General features: G+C 41.6%; 1 protein-coding gene across 1 annotated transcript in view; it reads right to left on the bottom strand.

The window, feature by feature from the left end:
• The window catches only part of ASTN1 (astrotactin 1), an 843,969-nt gene that overhangs the window by 127,102 nt on the left and 693,892 nt on the right, over nucleotides 1-22,975 (bottom strand). Inside the window, exon 13 of the mRNA XM_073592047.1 lies at nucleotides 2,567-2,761. Coding sequence (XP_073448148.1) covers nucleotides 2,567-2,761 — 195 coding nt within the window. The remainder of the gene's footprint in view (nucleotides 1-2,566; nucleotides 2,762-22,975) is intronic.

The following is a 22,975-nucleotide window of genomic DNA, read 5'->3' as shown; positions in this document are numbered from 1 at the left end:
CTCAATATGATGATTGATGCTTCATGCAATCATTAACTCTCCCATAGAAAAGAAAGATGAACTCCAGGCAAACATCAATACACTGTTGAAATACTTGTATGTGAACTTTCTTATCTGCCAAAGAAATGGTCATTTTTTTCTGGGCAGTCTTGTGATCCAGACACTACTGCTACACTAAATAGTCAAGAAAACAAATCTGCCCTTTCTTGCTTTAGCTTCACTGCTTTCAGGGTCACCTAATTTTTCTATGGACAGAAGGATTGCTGATTTATTGTCCAATGAGCAGGCTGGACACATAGAGGTGACATAGAAAGCTGGCAAGATGAATTTAAAAAAAGTGGTGTCACCTACCTACCTGTGCAGTGCGGTGAATGTGTGTAAATCACAAGAAAGGCTGAACAAAATGACAAATTCGTTGGTAAGCAAAACATACATATATATATATATATATATATATATATATATATATATATATATATATATATAGTGTATGTACTGTATATTACCTGGTTGTCTGGATTTCTACTTTAAAGTGATGAGGGATGTACAGTATATCACTGAGTATTGCCTTAGCCTGTTGTGGCATCAAAATGTAGGCTTGTGCAATTCGTTTTGGCCGAATATAAATTTGGATGAATTTTTGGTTATTCAAATTCCTTACAAATTAGTAAGGAATTTAGTTGAAATTCATTCAATTTTGCTTCATAATATAGTTTTCCAACAAATTCCAAATTTCCGTAACTATTTGAATTGGGATCAGTCGAAAAATGATCAGTGAGGTGAGCAGTGATGACTAGGCCTCGCTTAGCAACATCCTGGGAGTAATCCAGTCAGACTCCATAAGGTATGTAAATGGCCTACACCTATAGCAAGGGTATTATTCATCTTTAGTCAGAACTGCACAGTTTGTGTTTATCTACAGATGCCCCTTATCTGCATAGGCAGATTTGTGGTAAAGGCGAACTATACTTTTAAGGATGCGGCAGCCGGCTTTCCGGCCTGCTCCTTAACAACCAGCTATTCTTTACACAGAATTTGAATCGGTCGATCATTTTTCAACCAATCCGAATTTGAATCATTCCAAAAATTTGGAATTCGTTAAACAATTAATAAATGAAACAAATTGAACTCAAACTAAACTAAATTAATTCTGAAATGAATCAACTAAACAAAATTAGTAACATAACGAATCTATGCAAAATGAAACAGAACAATTTTTTCCATTTTGCACATATCTACAAAAGTATGCAAGATAACAATACTGCAAAAGTGTATGCCTACAAACCACTTGGGTTTCTGGCCCAAGCTCTGCACAGGACGACAACTTTGGCACTGCACTTTTCTCTTCATGATTCTAAGTCCCATCATCTGTAATTTCACTGTAAAATGACAGAGCCATTTCTGAACACTGAGGCTTTGGCAGTTAACAGCTGAATGATGGGTTTTGGGTTTGTTGAAAGCTTTAAACTTAAAGTGTAATGCCCCGTACACACAGTCGGATTTTCCGACGGAAAATGTGTGATAGGACCTTGTTGTTGGAAATTCCGACCGTGTGTAGGCTCCATCACACATTTTCCATCGGAATTTCCGGCAGACAAAGTTTGAGAGCTTGCTATAAAATTTTCCAACAAAATCCGTTGTCGGAAATTCCGATCGTGTGTACACAAATCCGACGCACGAAAGCTATTGGCTACTGCCCCGTTTATAGTCCCGACGTATGTGTTTTACGTCACCGCGTTCAGAACAATCGGATTTTCCGATAACTTTGTGTGACCGTGTGTATGCAAGAGAAATTTGAGCCAACATCCGTCGGAAAAAATCCATGGATTTAGTTGTCAGAATGTCCAATCAATGTCTGACCATGTGTACAGGGCATTAGTCCACCCTAACACTAAAATCCCTGCATCTACAGACATCCATGATCTAACACTAACCTATCTAGCCCTGTAAAGAAGAAATCAGTATACGTACCTTTTTTTGAAGCTGATCCGATCTGGTCTCAAGCGGCGGAAGCTCTGCAGAAGACACAGCCAACAACAACAGTGAAATGAATGGGAAGTGACGTCACCCATATTCTTACTATGGGGCATCCATTGTCAGATGTGTCCTCTACACAGCAAAGCCACGGCTGACAGCTCAACTTGGGATCAGGTCAGATAGGCTTCAAAAAAGATATGTATACTGTTCTCTTCTTCACAGGGCTAGAAAGGTTAGTGTTAGATCGTGGATGTCTGTAGATGCAGGGATTTTAGTGTTAGGGTAGACTTCTACTTTAATGCCAGCTTGGTTGAGGTCCTTTGTATGGGTCTGGTCTGGATATATGGGTTGGGTCGGGATCACAGGCGGATGGACAGAGGCTGCAGCCAACGGGTATGGCTAACTTTACACAGTTACTTGCAGGCATCACAAGGTGCTGCAATTCATAAACTCCTTTAGTCCAAGATATATTTATTTTAAGCAAAGCAACTAGAGTGAACCCATTTCATTTGTTGTATTTCGCTTCAGCCTTCACAGACAAACTTTTAAATGTATTTCATCAAAGAGAATAAATATAATTACTACTCACCTAAATGTTCCTTTCAGCAGCTGCCCTGACGAAATGTCCTTGGTCTTATTATTGTAGCCATAGAAGAGCTCTCCAAAGAGGGTCTGGTTCATCGGCATCTCAGGACTCTCTCCACAGTGTGCTCCACCAGGACAGGGCTCTGTGACCAGGTGACATGACAGCCCATCGGGACCCAATTTATAATCTTCAATACAGCTGCAGGAAAAACATACATAAGGTCAAATCAATTACTGATTCAAAACCCTAAACTACAAAGCCTTAGCTATTTCTTATCATCAGCAAACACGTGCCTTCTTTGTTTTTCAACATAAAAAGAGGCATGTAGAGGAAAAAAAAAATCAAAGACTTAATTGCTGGGTGTGCTCATTAAGAGAGAAAAGAACACTCACAGTCTGACCTTAATGCTACTTAAAACAGAACATTAATGAAATAAAATCTATATATTAAGTATAAGTGGTCTTGACACCCACACTTAAAACCACATATTCCTTTAAAATAAATATGTACTGATGGCCAAGAGTCAACATATTCATTTTTATTTCAGAAACCAGTCTGTCCAATCTAAGAGCCAGAAAAACTCTCAACAAGAAAAAAAAAGATTTTAAAAAGGTTAAGCAGCAACGGAAATGGTTTGGTAATAACCATTACATGACCCCTGGGGTTTATATAGTTCTGCTCAAAACTTGCACTTCTGCTCCAGAAAAAAAGGATTTACTATGTCCATAACATTGTGTCCTACTGATATTTTTACTGCCCATTTAATCATTCAGTTTTACTGCCCAGGTGAATTCATTAGATATGGGCTGTCACTGTTCTAGTAGACTTTCTCTGCAATGTACAAAAAAACATAAGTTCAGAGACTATGGTGGCTTGGTGCAAAGTCTTAATAGGGACCTCTTATTTCTTGCTGTTAAGTATAATACAAGTAAATAAAAAAGTGCATTGGATCTTATAAAGAAACAATTGTCTATTAAAATCTAAGCATCCATAACTTTCTCTGCGAATAGCAACCTTTGTAAAAGCCAGTGAGGTCAGTGCTCCCTCTGATTCTGATTGCTTGTCTCAAGGGACCCCAGGTCATATTTTGTATTAGGGTTCAAAGAAGAATACCTGCACCCATGCTACACCAGATGGCCTATCTCCTTTTTTATTTTCTGTGATCTCTCTTCTTTTATATATGTTTTGTCAGTGTTGATTAAGAGGTAGTAATCAGTAAATCTGTAAAAATCAATTATGTGTGAATTTATTAACTCTAAGTTCATTTTAGCCTGACCTGTTTTTTTTCATTTGAGACTACACACCTATTAAATTGAGTTTAACATTAATTGAGCTTAGGTACAAAAAGGCAAATCTTCATCAGCTTAGCTGCCATTTAAATTTGCCCTTGGACTGTAACACAATTAAAAAATGCCTCTCAGCTAAGTTTGCTGAGATAAAACAAGAGAAAAAAAAACAGATAGTTGTTACAGTGCACTGCGTGCAGTTAATAGCCACTGTTTTTTATTTTTTACTATATACAAAAAAAAAGACTTCCTTTCTTCCCTTACTTTCTGTCTTCATTTAGACCATGGGTGCTCAACCAGTGGGCCTCCAGCTGTTGTAAAACGACAAGTCCTATCATACCACTGCCTTTGGGAGTCAAGCATGTAACTGTCAGCCATTGTTTATTGCTTGTGATCAGGGCTTTTTTTTGTATTTAATGCCAAGGAGCGCTGGAAGGTCTATTGATGCTTAATGCTGAGGAATCTATTGTCACTGGGGAGATCTATTGTTGCTGGGGAAGACTATTACTCCTGGTGGGTTATCTATTGTTGCTGGGTGTCATTAGCTGATGGGCTAGATCTACTGTTAATGGAGGGGTCTATTGTTGCTGGAGAGTCTATTGATGCTGGTTACTAAGAGATCTGTTGTTGCTGGTGGCGGTCTATTGTTGCTGGGGCAGATTTATTGTTGTTTGTGGGTATTTTGTTGTTGGGGATCTTTTGTTGCTGGGAGATCTATAGTTGCTGGGGGGATCTGTTGTTGTTGGTGAGATTTCTTTTTCATTTCATCACATTTCCCATCATGTCTAGTCATGTCTGTGATTGTCAAAGTATTACAATGCCTCATGGGATGTGCAATTCTGCAACAGCTGGAGGGCCGTAGTTTGGAGATCCCTGGTTTAGACCATGGGTGCTCAACCAGTGGCCCTCCAGCTGTTGTGGAAATACAAGTCATATCATGCCACTGCCTTTGGGAGTCAAGCTTCTAACTGTCAGCCAATGTTTATCACTTGTGATCAGGGCTTTTTTTGTATTTAATGCCAAGGGGCGCTGGAAGGTCTATTGATGCTTGCTGCTGTGGAATCTATTGTCACTGGGGAGATTTATTGTTGCCGGGGAAGACTATTACTCCTGGTGGGTTATCTATAATTGCTGGGGGTCATTTGCTGATGGGATAGATCTACTGTTGATGGATGGGGTCTATTGTTGCTGGCTGCTGGAGAGTCTAATGATGCTGGTTACAGGGAGATCTGTTGTTGCTGGTGGTTATCTATTGTTGCTGGAGCGGATTTATTGTTATTTGTGGATATTTTGTTGTTGGGGATCTTTTGTGGCTGTTAGATCTATAGTTGTTAGGATGGATCTATTGTTGTTGAGGAGGGTCTATTGTTGCTGGGAGGGTCTTATATTGCTGGCCACAGGGGACCTATATTACTGCCTTTCATTAGCAAATTGCATGCAAAATACTTAGCACCAAAACATGATACTTGGTCCTGCATTCTCTAAGTAGGGGGTGGAAACAAGGGACGGTGCTTGGAGGTGGGTAGGGGGCGGAGACAAGGGGGGAGTTCTGCACCTATTTTCTGAGAAAAAAAATCCCTGCTTGTGAGCACTGTGATTGGTTCACAGTAATGACTAGGCATGGAGCCATTTTGATTGGTTCTTTTCATTTTGCCTGAATTCTGCACTGTCTAATGACAACGCAATCCCAGGTATTAGCGCACACATGCACATTACAGACAAGAATGTTTATAAATGTTCTCTCAGACAGACAGTTTTAACCACTTAAGCCCCAGACCATTTGGCTGGCCAAAGACCAGAGCACATTTTGCGATTCGGCACTGCGTCGCTTTAACTGACAATTGCGCAGTCGTGGCTCCCAAACAAAATTAACGTCCTTTTTTTCCCACAAATAGAGCTTTCTTTTGGTGGTATTTGATCACCTCTGCGGTTTTTATTTTTTGCGCTATAAACAAAAATGGAGCGACAATTTTGAAAAAAACGCATTATTTTACTTTTTGCTATAATAAATATCCCCAAAAAATATATAAAAAAAGTTTTTTTTTCTTCTGTTTAGGCCGATACTTATTCGTCTACATATTTTTGGTAAAAAAAAAAATCGCAATAAGCGTTTATTAATTGGTTTTCGCAAAAGTTATAACAGCTACTAAATAGGGGTTAGTTTTATGGAATTTTTATTAATAATTTTTTTTTTACTAGTAATGGCGGTGATCTGAGATTTTTATCATGACTGCAACATTATGACGGACACATCGGACAATTTTGACACATTTTTGGGACCGTTGTCATTTTTACAGCTATAAAATTGCACTGATTACTGTAAAAATGACACTGGCAATGAAGGGGTTAACCACTAGCGGGCTAGGAAGGGGTTAAGTGTGTCCTAGGGAGTGATTCTAACTGTTAGGGGGCGTGGCTACGTGTGACACATCACTTATCATAGTTCCTGATCACAGGGAGCTATGATCAGTGACAGTGTCACTAGACAGAACAGGGAGATACTTGTTTACATTAGCATCTCCCCGTTCTTCAGCTCCGTGAGACAATCACGGGTATCCCCACGGACATCGAGTCCGCGGAACCCGCGATCCTACTCACGGAGCTCGTGGCAGAGTCGCCCGCACGCCTCTGGTGGCGCGCACGCGACCACACGGCGGCAAATTCGAAGGGATGTACGTGTACGTCCATATGCCCAGCTGTGCCATTCTTCCGACGTAATTGCACATGCGGCGGTCGGCAAGTGGTTAAAACAAGGTCTTAGGCTGGATTCACACCTATGCATTTTTAGTGCTTTTTGCATTTTGCAGAATTGCACTACAGAATGTGACCCATAGGAAACCATGTTAGATGAAATGTAGTGCAAATCTGCCAAATGCAAAAAGCACTAAAAATGCATCGGTGTGAATCCAGCCTTAAGGTGGTCAAAATGATTTTAAAGGTTCGTTTTTTTTTTAAAATAGCAAACATGTTATACTTACCTCCTCTGTGCAAGGTTTTTGCACAGAGCGGCCCCGATCCTCCTTTTCTGGGGTCCCCCCGGCGCTCTTGGCTCCTCCTCCGCATCGAGTGCCCCCACAGAGAGCCGCATTCCATGGGGGCACTCGTGTGGGTGCTCTCCCAAGTCCTTCTGCTGTGTCCATTGACACAGACAGCAGGACTTGTCCCCTCCCCCCCAACTCTCATGTCACTGGATTTGATTGACAGAAGCAGGAGCCAATGCCTCCTGCTGCTATCAATTTATCCAATGAGGAACTGAGGCAGTGGCTGAAGCTGCTGGGCTTGTGCTCGTCGCTGGAAAGAACAGGTTCAGGTAAGAAAAGGGGGGGTTTGGGGGGGCAGCTGCACCACAAAAGAATGCATTAAGGTGAAACCCTGGAGACTTTACAACTCCTTTAACAGAAATAATGAAAAGGAAGACAAGATTTACAGCTAAAAGGCTCCAGCCAAGACAGTTTTTGATAGACTTTTTAGATTGTAAGCTCTAACGAGCAGGGCCCTCTGATTCCTCCTGTATTGAATTGTATTATAACTGAACTGTCTGCCCTCACGTTTTAAAGCGCTGCGCAAACTGTTGGTGCTATATAAATCCTGTATATAAAAAAAAAAGCCTAGAGAAAGGTTGGGATATCTGTCATTTTTTTTATTACTTTGTTGTTTTTGATTGAGGAAAGTTCCTCTTACTGTTCTGTCATAGACTCAACAAACAGCAGCCAGTACAATGGATGAAGAACCATCAATTGTATGTGAGGTTCCAAAACTGTTATGAAGGGCCCAAGGAATCCATATATTGAACACAAACAGGTATTAACACTATGCTAAACACAATGCTAAAACACTATGGGGGTTATTTACTAAAGGAAAATCCACTTTGCACTGCAAGCGCACTTGGAAGTAAAGTCACTGTAGATCCGAGGGGGACATGCAAGGAAAATAAAAAACAGCATTTTAGCTTGCATATGATTGGATGATAAAATCAGCAGAGCTTCCACTCATTTCAGATCTACCCCTTAGATTTAGAGCGACTGCACTTCCAAGTGCACTTGCAGTGCAAAGTGTATTTGCCTTTTGTAAATAACCCCCTATGTCCTCTTTATTGAGAGTAAAGATATATGTTGTGTGCCACTTACATCCAGAAGGTGTAACAATTCCACAGCTCCACATGCGATGCGACCTGGTGGTAATGAAGAGGGGTACCATCTACGATATGCGCCTGTCGCCACCAAGTGAACAAAGGATGGAAAGATTGATGGACCAGTCAGAAGGAAAATATGCCAATTCTGAGTAGCATGTATGCCAAACCAGAAAGAGCCACCCAGTAGTTTGTTTTTTTTAAATTTTAAAAAATCTGATCTCATAAAGGGGAAGGTAGAGGTATACATAACCAATGCATTCAATTTATCTCCCGCAATTTTACATATTTACATTTTCTGGAGTTATTATTTTCTTTAAAGGGGTATTATGGGTATGACATGTTTAGATCTGTAAGATACTAGTAAATATGGATTTTATTAAAATAGATATGTATATATATATTTATATTTATTTTTATAAATATTTACTCTTCAGATAATGGTGTTTCTTCAAGTAGTAATTTTTTTGTACTTTTATTAAAATAAAATTTGCACAATCATGCAGCAAATGATATCATCCTCACAGTCTACGCTAAACAAACCAGTAAATGAATGTAACGCTAAAGCTCACTGGATACCTCAGGAGGATCTATCAACTGTGCTGATGCTTCTATCATTTAGAAAAAGAGTTTGGAGCTCAATTGCTAGTTTTAAAAACCCATTTATTATTCCTTGTGTATTACACCTTACACATGTATCACAAGGCTAATGTTTCGGGCCATTGCCTTTCATAACAATTTATTTTGGCTTGCTCAGTGTATAAAATTGTTTGTTAAAATGCAATTTCAGGAAACAAGTAAAATCAGTCATTGAACTTCTAATGCTCACCATGAAACTGTAGCTGTGGTCAGGCCAAACATACATTTGTGCTCATAAGTTTACACCCTTGCAGAATTTATTTTTATTGCCATTTTTCAGACAAAATGAATGATAACACAAAAACATTTCTTCCACTCATGGTTAGTGTTTGGCTGAAGTCATTTATTATCAATCAACCGTGTTTACTCTTTTTAAATCATAATGACAATAGAAACTACCGAAATGACCCTGATCAAAAGTTTACATACCCTGATGATTTTGGCCTGATAACATGCACACAAGCTGACACAAATGGGTTTGAATGGCTATTAAAGGTAACCATCCTCACCTGTGATCTGTTTGTTTGTAATTATTGTGTGTATATAAAAGGTCAATGAGTTTCTGGACTCCTGACAGACCCTTGCATCTTTCATCCAATGCTGCAATGACGTTTCTGGATTCTGAGTCATGGGGGAAGCAAAAGAATTGTCAAAGGATCTGCGGGGAAAGGTAGTTGAACTGTATAAAACAGGAAAGGGATATAAAAAGATATCCAAGGAATTGAGAATGCAATTAGCAGTGTTCAAACTCTAATCAAGTAGAATATGAGGGGCTCTGTTGAAACCAAACCACGGTCAGGTAGACCAACTAAAATTTCAGCCACAACTGCCAGGAAATTTGTTCGGGATGCAAAGAAAAACCCGCAAATAACTTCAGATGAAATACAGGACTCTCTGAAAACATGTGGGGTGGCTGTTTCAAGATGCACAATAAGGAGGCACTTGAAGAAAGATGGGCTGCATGGTTGAGTCGTCAGAAGAAAGCCATTACTACGTGAAAGCAACAAAGTATCCCGCTTACAATACACCAAACAGCACAGAGACAAGCCTCAAACCTTCTGGTACAAAGTCATTTGGAGTGATGAGACCAAAATTTAGCTTTGTGGCCACAACCCTAAACGCTACATTTGGAGAGGAGTCAACAAGGCCTATGATGAAAGGTACACCAGTCCTACTGTGAAACACAGAGGTGGATCATTGATGTTTTATGGATGTGTGAGCTACAAAGGCACAGGAAATTTGGTAAAAATTGATGGCAAGATGAATGCAGTATGTTATCAAAAAATACTGGAGGAACATTTGCATTCATCAGCCAGGAAGCTGCACATGGGACGTACTTGGACATTCCAACATGACAATGATCAAAAACACAAGGTCAAGTCGACCTGTCATTGGCTTCAGCAGAATAAAGTGAAGGTTCTGGAGTGGCCATCTTTGTCTCCTGACCTCAATATCATTGAGCCAGTCTGGGGAGATCTCAAACATGCAGTTCATGCAAGACAGCCCAAGAATATCCAGGAACTGGAGGCTTTTTGCCAAGAGGAATGGGCAGCTTTACCATCTGAGAAGATAAAGAGCCTCATCCACAAATACCACAAAAAGACTTCAAGCTGTCATTGATGTTAAAGGGGGCAATACACGGTATTAGGAACTGGGATATGTAAACTTTTGATCAGGGTCATTTGGGTAGTTTCTGTTGTCATTATGATTTAAAAAGAGTAAACACAGTTGATTGATAATAAATGGCTTCAGTTAAACACTATCCATGAGTGAAAGAAAAGTTTGTGTTATCATTCATATTCTCTGAAAAATGGCCAAGAAATCAAATTCTGCCAGGGTATGTAAACTTATGAGCACAACTGTATGTTTAATAGACCCCAGGGCTACTAATAAGGCAGTACAGGCAGCCCTCCTGTACTGGGCCCAGGCCTCAAAAGTGGGGCCTACAGTACTATCTTATTGCTGACGCTTGTGACTCTTTTGCAGTGCTGCTGGCTTCTACTTTTCCTTTCTCCCTCCGGCTGCACTGTAGGGGGATCAGTCCTAGTACCATTTGTCTGGGACCCCTGTGTGCCCCTTTCCCCGTAGTGCTGGCAATTTCACTCCTCTCTCACTGGCAGCTGCTGAGGGCACACAGGGGGATTATTTCACACCATCCTGAATGAACACAGTGAGCGATTGGTACCGCTCACTGTGGGGGTGCAGATAATGCCTCTGTGCCACCTGAATGGATCTTGTTCGATGGGGATATAATTTGACTGCAAAGCATAACATTATAGCTGTTGCATTTTAGCAAAAATATCATTTGATATTTACAGAGGAGGGGTAGGCTGTACAGGGTGCGCTGTACGGGGAGCCCTGTGATTTCTAAGGGCTGCCTTGATAGACTCTAATCTGAGTTGTCTGTACAATTCACTACAATCATATTCCAGAGAGCTCATCACATATAAGAAGGACTGACCTAGTCCTTGAAAATAAATGGTGTGAATAACTTATTAAATTCAAACTTGTATGGCAAGATTGAATCTCACTAGTGCCTATGATATAGATATTCCTCTAAATTTAGCCCTGACAATTTTATAAATCTGTGTCTCTGTGAGTGACATTATGGAGCCTCACATTTGGGCCTTTGGAAATACTTCTATTTTCTTTAAAACAGATAAGCAAAAGGTGTTCTCAGTTCACCAGATTACTAATAATCAGGAGTGAGATGGTCTAGGGGTACTATTGCAAAGCTTGGATGGAAAACATAAAGCATGACTGTGGCCGATTTGTGGCCGGTTTGTATTATTTAATTGTGGATAGTGAGTACTGCTTCTATCAGTATTTTTACTAAGCGCCAGAAAATCGAATCAATCCAAAACCACATATACACAATATAATCAGAGTGCAGATGCATGAATCAACCCCAAAAGATCAATATGCAAAATATGTGTATATAGTGTATAAAATGTGCACACAGTAATTTGTACCCAATACCTTGTATCTCATCTACATTCTAAAGCCTCATCTGACTTTTTTTCAAAAAATCTGAGGGGCCTAGAAAGGGAACATGTTCTAAATATTTCCGACGGACCCAATTCCTATCGGGTAAACCGATCGTCTGTATGCTGTTCCGACAGACCAAAAACGACGCATGCTTTGAAGCAAGTACGAGAAGGAAGCTATTGGCTACTGGCTATTGAACTTCCTTTTTCTAGTCCCGTCCTAAGTGTTGTACGTCACCGTGTTCTGGATGGTCGGACTTTGGGTTGACCGTGTGTAGGCAAGACCACTTGAATGGAATTCCGTCAGAGTTCCATCAGAGAAACCGTCTCAGTTTATTCCAACGGCTAAACCGGTCATGTGTACTCGGCATAAAGAGCAATACATGATACTAGTGTCTCACACAGTGATAGTGATCATTACTTCTGAGGAAGTCCAATAAGGATGTGACGTGTCAGTTGGGCATGCAGTGACGTCATTGTGCATCCTCGAACGACTGAATGCTGACGCTCTTGGAAAACCATGACAGGCAGCTTCCACACAGCCTTGTATTGAAGCTGATTTCAGTGTTTTTAACCACTTTGCAATTTTAATAAAGATAATGGCAGTCAGCACTATAGAGTCCTCTATTTTATTTTGAGCTTTGCATACTACCCGAGGTGGATGCTGGAGATATTAGTTAGGAATATTGCCTAACTGGATGTTATAGGTCCTTCATCTTTTAGGCGAGCGCACAGCTACACAGGTTGAAGAATGTGGGATTTATCACTTGGAGATACTGGAAGTTTTATTCACATTTTCTGAAGATAGTGTGTTTGCCACAGTGGATTATTTGTATTGCACAAACTGTGATCACTGTGTGAGACATTAAGATACAGTACATATAAAAAAAATGTTCACAGTAATTTAGAATAGTGATTCTGCTCACAGGTAAAGGATACACATAATGGGTTTGAATAGGTAATCATGAGAGTGGGAGGGAGGGATAATAAGGGGATGGGTAAAGGAGTACGATAAGGGAAGGGTAAAACTGGGGTGTCATAATTCTCCCTAGTTTTCCCCCCTAAAATATCACCAAGGGGTGTTTTTTTTAATTTTTATTTATTTTGTGTTTGTTTTCTTTTCTTCTTACGGTAATTTGGAATAGTGAATTTGCTCATGCTATCTCTTGCCTCCTCCAGGGGGGAAAAAAATCTCATTATACTTGGTAATTATGATAAGGTTCAGGGAGACACACCATTTATTTATATGTAGGTATTGTATTTATGTTTTGTTGTGTCTGAGATATTAATGTTATTTGTAATACAGGATGATGATGTAATGTGCTTTGTAATTCTTTGTTAAATTAATAAGAAGTTAACGTAAGATTCAGTACATAGCATTGGGCATGTATCGCAGTGTGAGCATTACTGTATATATATTTATACACTTAGGCCCCTTTCACACTGTCGGACCGTCCAGGTCCGCCTGTCAGTTCTGTTGGTGGACCTGAACGGGCACTCCACGTTAGTCTATGGAGCGACGGATGTCAGCGGTGACATGTCCGCTGACATCCGACCCAGTCCGATCCGCTAAAATCAGGCGGATGGCCCTACGTTTGCATCCGTCCCAGGCAGATCGGATCGGGTGAGATCTGATGAAAACGGCCATGCTGTCCGTTTTCGTCCAATCTCTCCATAACAACCAGCGGCGCTCGACATGCCCCTCCCCCCTCAGTAAGCAGGGAGGGACCTGACATCCTCCGGTTCAGCGGAGATCAACGGAGAGATCTCATGCTGAGCTTGCAGACAGAGGCGGACTCTGTGGCAGCAGATCCACCTCGTAGGAATGAAGCCTTATTTCACATATTGATCTTTCGGAGTGGATTCATGCATTTGCACACTGATTATACTGTGTGTATGGCTTGTATATGTTATGTATAATTTGTTCAACTTATTGCTATATGTGTGTAAGTTATTTCAAATGAATGTCAATAGTTTTATTGAAGGTATTATTTTAAATTTATTGTCATATGTACAGTATACTTGTCACTTTGATAATGTGTCTACAGTTTTCTGAAGATATTATTTGTGGGTTGAGGGGAGTGCTGCACTAGTACATATTTCATTGATCCTAGTTTTATGTGTGAATCACAATTTAGTGGGGGCTGGCTCCAAACTAGTGAAGTATTCTATTTATTACTTGGGAGGTAGCGCAGAGACATTACAATCTATTATTACAGAAATATAATTGCCATTGGTCATTTGTGGACCTGTAAGGTGAAGCTATAGTAATTATTCAAACAAGAAGAGCTTAAATTCCAATCAGTCCACCATGAACATCCTCAGACAATAAGTATTGTTGTTAAGGTACAATAATTCACACAAAGAAAGTCTGATGCCACATACACATGATTGGACTTTCCGATGGGAAATGTTGGATGTGAGCTTGTTGGCAGAAAGTCCGACCGTGTGTATGCTCCATCGGACATTTGTTGTCGGACTTTCTGCCAACAAATGTTGGCTAGCAGGTTCTCAAATTTTCCGCCAACAAAACTTTGTTGTCGGACTTTCCGATCGTGTGTACACAAGTCCGTCGCACAAAAGTTCAGGCATGCTCAGAATCAAGTACGAGCCAGAAGCACTCGGTCTTGTAAAACTAGAGTTCGTAATGGAGATATCACGTACGTCTTGTACGTTCATAATTGTTGGCCAACATTTGTGTGACCGTGTGTATGCAAGACAAGTTGGAGCCAACACCCTTCAAACAAAAATCCACAGTTTTGTTGTCGGAAAGTCCGATCGTGTGTACGGGGCATTAGACTACCATTGTGCTGTCAATATTCAGATCACTTTACATTGTTCAATGTTACTTTCCAAAGATCAGACTAGATCTTATTAATCAAATGTCTTCTCAAACATTCTGTTTGATTATATAGCTATAACTATCACACTCACACACCTGGACCATTAAAAATAAATAGGTGGTAGGTGGAATGTCCTGATAGATACAGCACCTCATCCCTGGAAAGTAGGGATCAGCCAGGAGAGTTCATCTCGACTGCCCGACCATAAAATGAAAACATTTTATAAGGCTTATAAGGCTGCTAAAACCTCCCCATCTTTTCATTCATATGTTGCTGGTTATGCGCTGCGGCTTGGCTGTGTCTGATTAAGGTAATACTATCTCCTCTCTCACACTAGGAAGGAGTTTTTTATCTCCTCTATTTATATCTAGCCACATGTTGCATGGTAGTTTGTAACTTGACTATATATGTATTGAATTCACACTTAGATAACTAAGTTTGTTGGACCCCTTTGGAGGCTTTTCTTGTGAGGCTCTCATGTTCAGCTTCCCTAACGGCGGGACACCATGTATGTTGTGCATTCTATTACCTTCATTGGCGTCTGCAGTTTTAGGGTAAGCGCCTATACATATATAACTATTTTATATTCTAATAATCTGTGCCTGTTTATTAATAAAAAGCTTTTTGCTTAAAGCACCATAAACATCCCACTAATACTACCATCATGCACTATATTGCTTTCAGTTTCCTTGGTCATTTATACATTCTCTGACCCCTACACTCAAGCATTGTATCGTCTCTTATCCAGCGCATTTCCGTGTGTTTCTTTTGTGTCCAATCAGGGTATTTAATTTAGGCTTAGCCTATATAATTAATTAATAAATAATTTAATATTCATTACCAATATGTTAATTTTCAGTTTTCCTAGGCACCCTTCTGGGTCCCCTGTAGCCAATTACAGGGCTGGGCTCGACCAATGTCCCTGGCTGCTTGGGGGTGCTTGTTCTGTGTCCTGGGATTCTGGCACGGTATGTCCTTAATGTGGGGACTGGGGGGCTGGGGTCTAGGTTGGACAAAATTGTGATTCCTTCGTGACATGACTGCTCACTTGAATTATGTTATGACAATTGAGCTTTATCATTAATACATTTCCTTTTTGTTTTTCCCTTCAGTGTTTTTTCCTCTTTGTATTAATTGTTTATTCTCCTGATGAAGCCAATGTATTGGCGAAACTAGTTGGGATGAATTGACTACTGTTCACTTTTCAACATCCTTGGTGTCGGTCAATATTTAAAATTGCGGGGCGTGGCCAACTGGAGCTGAAGATGGACGCTTAACTGCATAGCTCAGCAGCCAGGGGACACAATCCAGCGTAATCGGCCCACACCACGACTCCATCCGCACCCATCCTCGCTCCAGGCACCCAGGAGACAAAGATGCAGCCATCCAGGAAAAGATTTACGGAGCACAAGCCCCAAAAACTAACAGAATTCGCCTACAAGCCGGCGGGCTGGGACTCCCAAGATGGCGCCGACCAGGCCGCGCCGTCCGAATCATACACGGACCTCCCGGATGATCTCCAGGACGCACAGCACTCCACAGGTACGATTCCTGACAAGTACCAAGCCCCAGAGAGTGACCCTCTCCCCAGCAGCCCAGCAAAAGCTCGGATGAGGCTAGATACACTGACGCTGCACACACAGCGCCAGCTAATTGAGGCCCAGGCTCCCATCCCCTTCTCCATAGACCAGGCCCTGCATTCCTCCATGGCCTCCTTCCCCACATCAGGGCAGCCAGTCATGGACACAACTCTGAAGGACATGCTTCTGTCCCTTCAATCCTCCCTCATGAATGATCTTTCATCCATGTTCCACAGAGTCACCGCTGACATTCACAAGCTAGATGACAGAATGACTAATGCTGAGAGGGGTATACAGGCCTGTACTTCCACAGTAAATGAAGTGATTGATTCTTATGACAATATCAAGGAGGAACAGGCATGGATGCGCGCCAAAATGGCGGATTTAGAAGACAGGTCACGCAGGAACAACATTAAACTGAGGGGAGTCCCGGAGTCCATACTCCCGGTGGACCTACCACGCTACGCGAAAGAATTAATACATCTAGTGATACCTGAAGCTTCCCCCAGAGACGCCATTATTGACAGAATACACAGAATTGCCAAACCGTCCCACCTGGCAGCCTCGGTCCCTAGAGATGTACTAATGAGGGTCCACTTCTACCAAACCAAAGAAAAGCTCCTTATGGGCCTTAGAGCAAAATCTCCACTACCCAGCCCCTATACTGGGATACAACTTTTCCCTGACCTGTCCAAGTACACCCTCCAACTGCGTCGGCAACTGAACCCGATAACCAAAGGTCTGCAGAACCACAAAGTACCATACAAATGGCGCCACCCAGCTACCATCCTTGTTATCCGCAATGGTCAGACGCATGCAATAGGAGACCTAGATAAAGGCCTAAAGCTCCTCCACTCCTGGAGCATAATCCCTGATATGGCTGCCCCTACCGCACTAACCAACGGTGCCTTACCTCCTCGTAGACAACAAAACCATCTTCTCACCTGAGGATGTTCGCATCTACACAACAATGGCCGACAACTCATCCCACAGATCCCCTGAGCTCTGACAGTCCGACACCTTAACTCCTTCCCTCCGGTGATACTGACTCTGATTACCCCCACGTAGAGGATTTAACGGTGTCAAACACCCCCTCTAATATTCGCGCTAGCTGAATAATACAGCAATATCATATCCGACAACTGCGAACCAAAAACCCAAGTTCCTTTTCCACTAGTTTCCACTCTTTATACCAGTACTCTGTCAATGCAATTCTCTACTGGTTACTGACGTATTGCTCTATCCGCAGCACTCTAGTCCACCTCTATTTCAGACCCTTGGATTGCCACTGGAACACCACTGCGCTCTAGCTCCTAGACTCACCTGCAAACAGAAGCATCAACATCCCTATACCAGTGCCTCAACACATCTGCACTCGGACTTCCGCCTCAGGATCAAAGCAACCGACCCCACCTGCCATCGGACTCATCCTCCAGCAACGAACCGTAAGTGTTGCACTCAACACCCAACACCCCCACGGACACAAAATGTCATTCACTATACTGTCATTAAATACCAACGGCCTCAATCATCCTGCCAAGAGACACTCACTGTGGAGATCCGCTACAGATCTTCACAGCGACATCCTTTGTGCCCAGGAAACACATCTGCTCACCAATGATACACCCCTATGCAAGAACAACCGCTTTCCCCAGATGTTCCACGCCACCCATTCAACTAAAACCAGAGGGGTCATGATTGCAATCAGAGACTCACTGGACTTCCTACTTTTGGATATCGAAAAAGACCCCGAAGGCCGTTATATCATAATTGCTTGCAAAGTCAACAAAGTGACCTATACCATAATTAACCTTTATGCCCCGAACTCTGGCCAAACTAAATTCCTCCACAAGGTCCTGCGTAAAGCCAAGCACATCCAAAAAGGTCACCTGATATTATGTGGAGACTTTAATCTCGTCCCTGAAATATCCATCGACTCCACATCATCGGCAACCAGAAGAGTCTCACCTCTGAAAAGATTCATCTCCTCTCAAGACCTCTACGACGTTTGGCGCTGTCACCATGGCTCCGAACGGGACTATACTTTTTTTTCTTCCAGGCATCGCTCCTATTCAAGAATAGACCTGTTCTTAACCGATAAGTTTATTCTACAAAATGTATCTGCCTCCACAATCCACACCACGACATGGTCGGACCATGCCCCAATCTCTATCACGATCCAAGACTCTAACGTACAAAAAACTACATTTCTATGGCGAGTAAACAACCACATCATTCAACACAATCAATATGCGCCATCTATTGCAGAACAAATAACTGATTTCTTTTCACTAAACAAAGGCTCGGTGCCCGACCCTGCCGTGGTGTGGAGTGCACACAAAGCATACATGAGAGGCATGTTAATTAAATTAAATTCCCACCATAAGAAAAAGAGGACGCAACGTATAAACGACCTGACAACCCAAATAGCAACCCTAGAATCGAGACACAAATCTGACACCCGAGACCACCTGACAAATCACCTATTGACCCTTAGACAGGAACTTAGAACACTACTCCTTCACTCTTACGAATTCCTCCAGAAAAAATTTAAGGCTACATCGTATTCTACCTCTAACAAAGCAGGAAAGAAACTAGCACAAAGACTAAAAGGCAGACGAACCAAAGCCAAAATATCTCAACTTATCCACCCTCATACCAAAGCCCCGCTGAGCAACCCCCAAGACATAGCTAATGCCTTCAGCGCCTACTATGAAGACTTATATAATCTAAAACAAGACCCGCTCACACCCCAGCCCACCCCAGACGACATTGACCACTTTCTCAGGAAAGTCAAGCTACCCACATTGACGATAGACCAACTGAATACCTTAAATGCCCCCTTCACAGAAATAGAAATAAAGAAGACTATTACCTCACTACCTAGCGGCAAAGCCCCAGGCCCTGACGGCTTAACTGGGGAATACTATAAGCAATTCTCACCCCACTTGACCCCGTACTTAACGGAATTATATAACCACGTTGCCTCCTCTTCTGCTTTCTCTAAAGAATACTTGAACGCGTTGGTAATAACATTGCCAAAGCCAGGGAAACAGTCGAATATACCTCAAAATTTCCGCCCAATCTCTCTACTTAATCTCGACCTTAAAATTTACGCAAAAACCATAGCAACAAGATTGATCAAAATTATGCCCACCCTTATACACCATGACCAGACGGGGTTCACAAAAGGTAGACAAGCATCTGACGCCACCAGACGGATGATAAACCTGATCCACCATGCTGAATCCACCGGAACGCCTTCTCTGCTCCTATCCTTGGATGCAGAGAAGGCGTTCGATAGGGTGCACTGGACCTATCTAGAAAAGGTACTCCAAAAGTTTGGATTCCAGGGTCTGATTCTTAGAGCCATCATGGCACTATACTCCAACCCTGAAGCTCAGGTTTACACAGAGGGCATGCTCTCCTGCCCATTCCCCATAACCAATGGCACCCGTCAAGGCTGCCCTCTATCTCCCCTCATATTTAATATGCTCATGGAGCCCCTGGCAGAAAGTATCCGTTCTCATCCCAACATCTCGGGCTTACACATTGGAACTACGCACCATAAGATCAGCTTATTTGCGGATGACATCATCCTTATCCTATCCGACCCGACTGTTTCCCTGGCTGAGGTACACCATATGCTCCAATGGTTTAGTTCGATCTCCTACTACAAGGTGAACACATCCAAATCCTGCATCCTAGACATAAATATAAACGCCACCATAAAAAATCTTCTACAACTACAATATCCTTTTGTATGGGCAGACACTGATATTGCCTACCTGGGCATCAAACTTCCAAGGAACACTAAAAACCTCTATTCAAGTAATTTTCCCTCATTACTTCAGACTATACAGCAAACGACACAACAAATAGCAAAACAAGAGCTGTCTTGGACAGGAAGGCTTGCGGCCTTTAAAATGGTCTGCCTACCCCAAATACTTTATTATTTCAGAACCCTACCAATTCCACTACCTACTACATTTTTTAGATCCCTACGCACAATGTACAACAAACTCCTGTGGAACGGTAAACGTCCCAGGTGTGCACATCAACAACTGACTAAACATAAGCAAGTGGGGGGCACGAGCTCTATAGATTTTGAAGACTACCATATAGCAGCCATTCTGGCCCAACTACCCTGCTGGTTCCATCCAACTCCAACTACCCTATGGGGGCAAATTGAATGCTCCTCAATTACAAGAACAGACCTGAAAACCTGGCTACTGAGCACCCCACTGGGCTCATTGATCCCAAAGTCCCTATCTCCAACTATTAAAGCATCAGCGCAAGCCTGGAAAAGATTATCCATCTCAATGAACCAGACCCCCCATGAACCACAAACACACATCCCTCTGGCCTCCTTGAAACATATAGCACCTGAACTACCAGTAACCTCATGGACACACATGGGCGTAGGGCCCCTACAACATCTACTGCAAGACAACTCCCTCAAACCATTCTCCCAATTGCAATCTGAATATACAATACCCGCATCTGAATATTTCACCTACCTCCGTATACAACATTGCCTCAAAGCGGTCCCCCTTCCTCTGTACAACATCCACCCCAAGACTTGGGATTATCTCACCAACCCTAACACAAATCTCAGAGGAATCTCATACTTCTACAACTCCCTACACCAAAAACATACCTTCACCAAACTAAAGCCTCACAAGAAATGGGAAATAGATCTGAATCACGAATTCACAGACAATCAATGGCATCAAGCATTCAAATCCACGTACAAGGCCACGAAATGCGCGGCCCTTTGGGAACTGGCGCAAAAAATCTCTCTGCGCTGGTACATGACCCCAGCCAGAATCACGTCTATTCATCCTCAAGTCCCCAATATCTGCTGGAGATGCAACTCATCCCCAGGAGATCTTCTCCATATCTTCTGGTCATGCCACCTTCTTAAAACGTACTGGGATAGTATTTTCCAGCTAATCTCAAACATTACACACATCAAAACTCCCCCCTCCCCAGCACTTGCGATCCTGAATCTTACTATTGAGGACCTTCCTCACCCCTTTAGAATAGTGACCACCCACATCCTGATGGCAGCTAGACTTAACATAGCTAGACACTGGAAGTCAGACACATCCTTAACCCTAACCCAAGTCGTAGAATTGGTATCGTTACACTACAGTTATGAGCACACATCTGCTTCTGACACAAACCATTATAAAAAAATACAATCCAGCTGGCAGCCATGGACCACCTGGACTAGAGGCTGCGCAATTCACGTCTAAGTTACTGCATTAAAACCCCTTCCTCTTGACCGAGCAATACTATGAATAGAGTATGTTTACATGTATATTTTCAACTAACAACCTTCCAGAACATTTTCTTTCTTCTTTCTTTGGAATGCACTAACACAGATGGTCCACTTCACTCCTGTGACTCTAGTGATCCCACTTGGGGTGTCACACTAGTGAAGTGGATCAGCAACGACTACAGTATACCGTTACTAGAGATACTGGTTATTATGTACTCAATGCATTAATTCATTGTGTATGGACAAAGTTTTACTCTACCCAATGTGGAGCTGTTTTCAATGCATTGTCCACTTTTACGTCATGCACGACGTACAATGTTCAATTGTACAATGTATACTATGAAAAATTAATAAAAATTATTGATTAAAAAAAAAAAAAAAAATATTTAAAATTGCATATTATATTTTGTTTTGATTTATTTGCTCACGATGTATATGTATTAATTATATATACTTTTTTAGATTTTCTTACTAATAAAAATACAATTTTACAGTAATTGTGTTCTAATTTGTCTATGGCACCGTGATAATCCCACTTTCCCTGCTCCTCTTTATAATACCTGGACCATTAGGTTCTTGGAAGACCCTTGCTGAACCAAGTTGCCAAATATGCCTGAGAACCAATTACTTGATTTGGAATCTATGCAGACATGATCATCAACATCAAGTGTTCATCCTAAAACATATATTGACAAACTAAAATATTGTATATATCTCAATACAATGTTGTCACATTGGAGTTGATTTACTAACACTGGAGAGTACAAAATCTGGTGAAGCTCCGCATAGAAACCAATCAGTTTCCAGTGTTTTTTGGCCAAAGATTAACTGAACAAGCTGATTGGATACTATGAACAGCTGCACCGGATTTTCCACTCTCCAGTTTCAGTAAATCAACCCCATTGAGGCATTACTGTATAGCTTGTATAGCTTGTATCAAATATCAAGTACCCAATAAACTGGTGACAAAAAGCATTTATTGGTTCTTAGTCTAGAATTATGTGTTTGAATGGTACTTTTGCAGCAGCACCAGTGTTAAAAGCCGCTGTCCTTGTTGGTACAACAATTTTAGATTGTCCTATTATTCACTGAAGAGAGACTGTAGGAACTTAATGTACCGCCAAAGGAAAGAAGTAAATGGGAGAACATAATTGAAACTCAATAAGATTCAGGTATTTCAATATGAATCTGAAATCTAAGACACAGGCTTGGCTTCAAACTCACAGGAGGAAAGTTCAAAACTAGCCCTAGAAAGTATTATTATACCAAAATAATAATGGGTGTTGGAAACAGACTTCCAGCAGGGGTAGTGAGTTAATCAACAGCAAGTGACTTTTATCATCCTTAATATAAATAGGAAAAGACTCGATGAACCGTTGGTCTTTCTCTGCCGACACTTTCTCTTTTATGCTGCTATGCCTGAAAGGGAGTTGCATAGTGTCCCTGGTTGTTGGGGATAAAGTGGACCATTTGTACTTACTGGCTTCTTTAGGGGTATGTGGCAATAGTGAGATTGATGTTTGCCTTTAAGTATGGTGCTCATCTGTTGGGGCTGGATTTTTATAGCCATAGGTTGGTGGGCTTCTTGATTTGGGTAAGAGAATTGACACTTGACCGCCAGTATTTCAGTAGGTAACTTGTTCCATTTAATCGGTTAAAAA

This window comes from Aquarana catesbeiana, linkage group LG07, assembly GCF_042186555.1.
Source record: "Aquarana catesbeiana isolate 2022-GZ linkage group LG07, ASM4218655v1, whole genome shotgun sequence".
In the NCBI taxonomy this organism is placed as follows: domain Eukaryota; kingdom Metazoa; phylum Chordata; class Amphibia; order Anura; family Ranidae; genus Aquarana; species Aquarana catesbeiana.
Note: the sequence above shows the minus strand (reverse complement) of the source record. Positions and strands in the feature narration are given on the sequence as shown.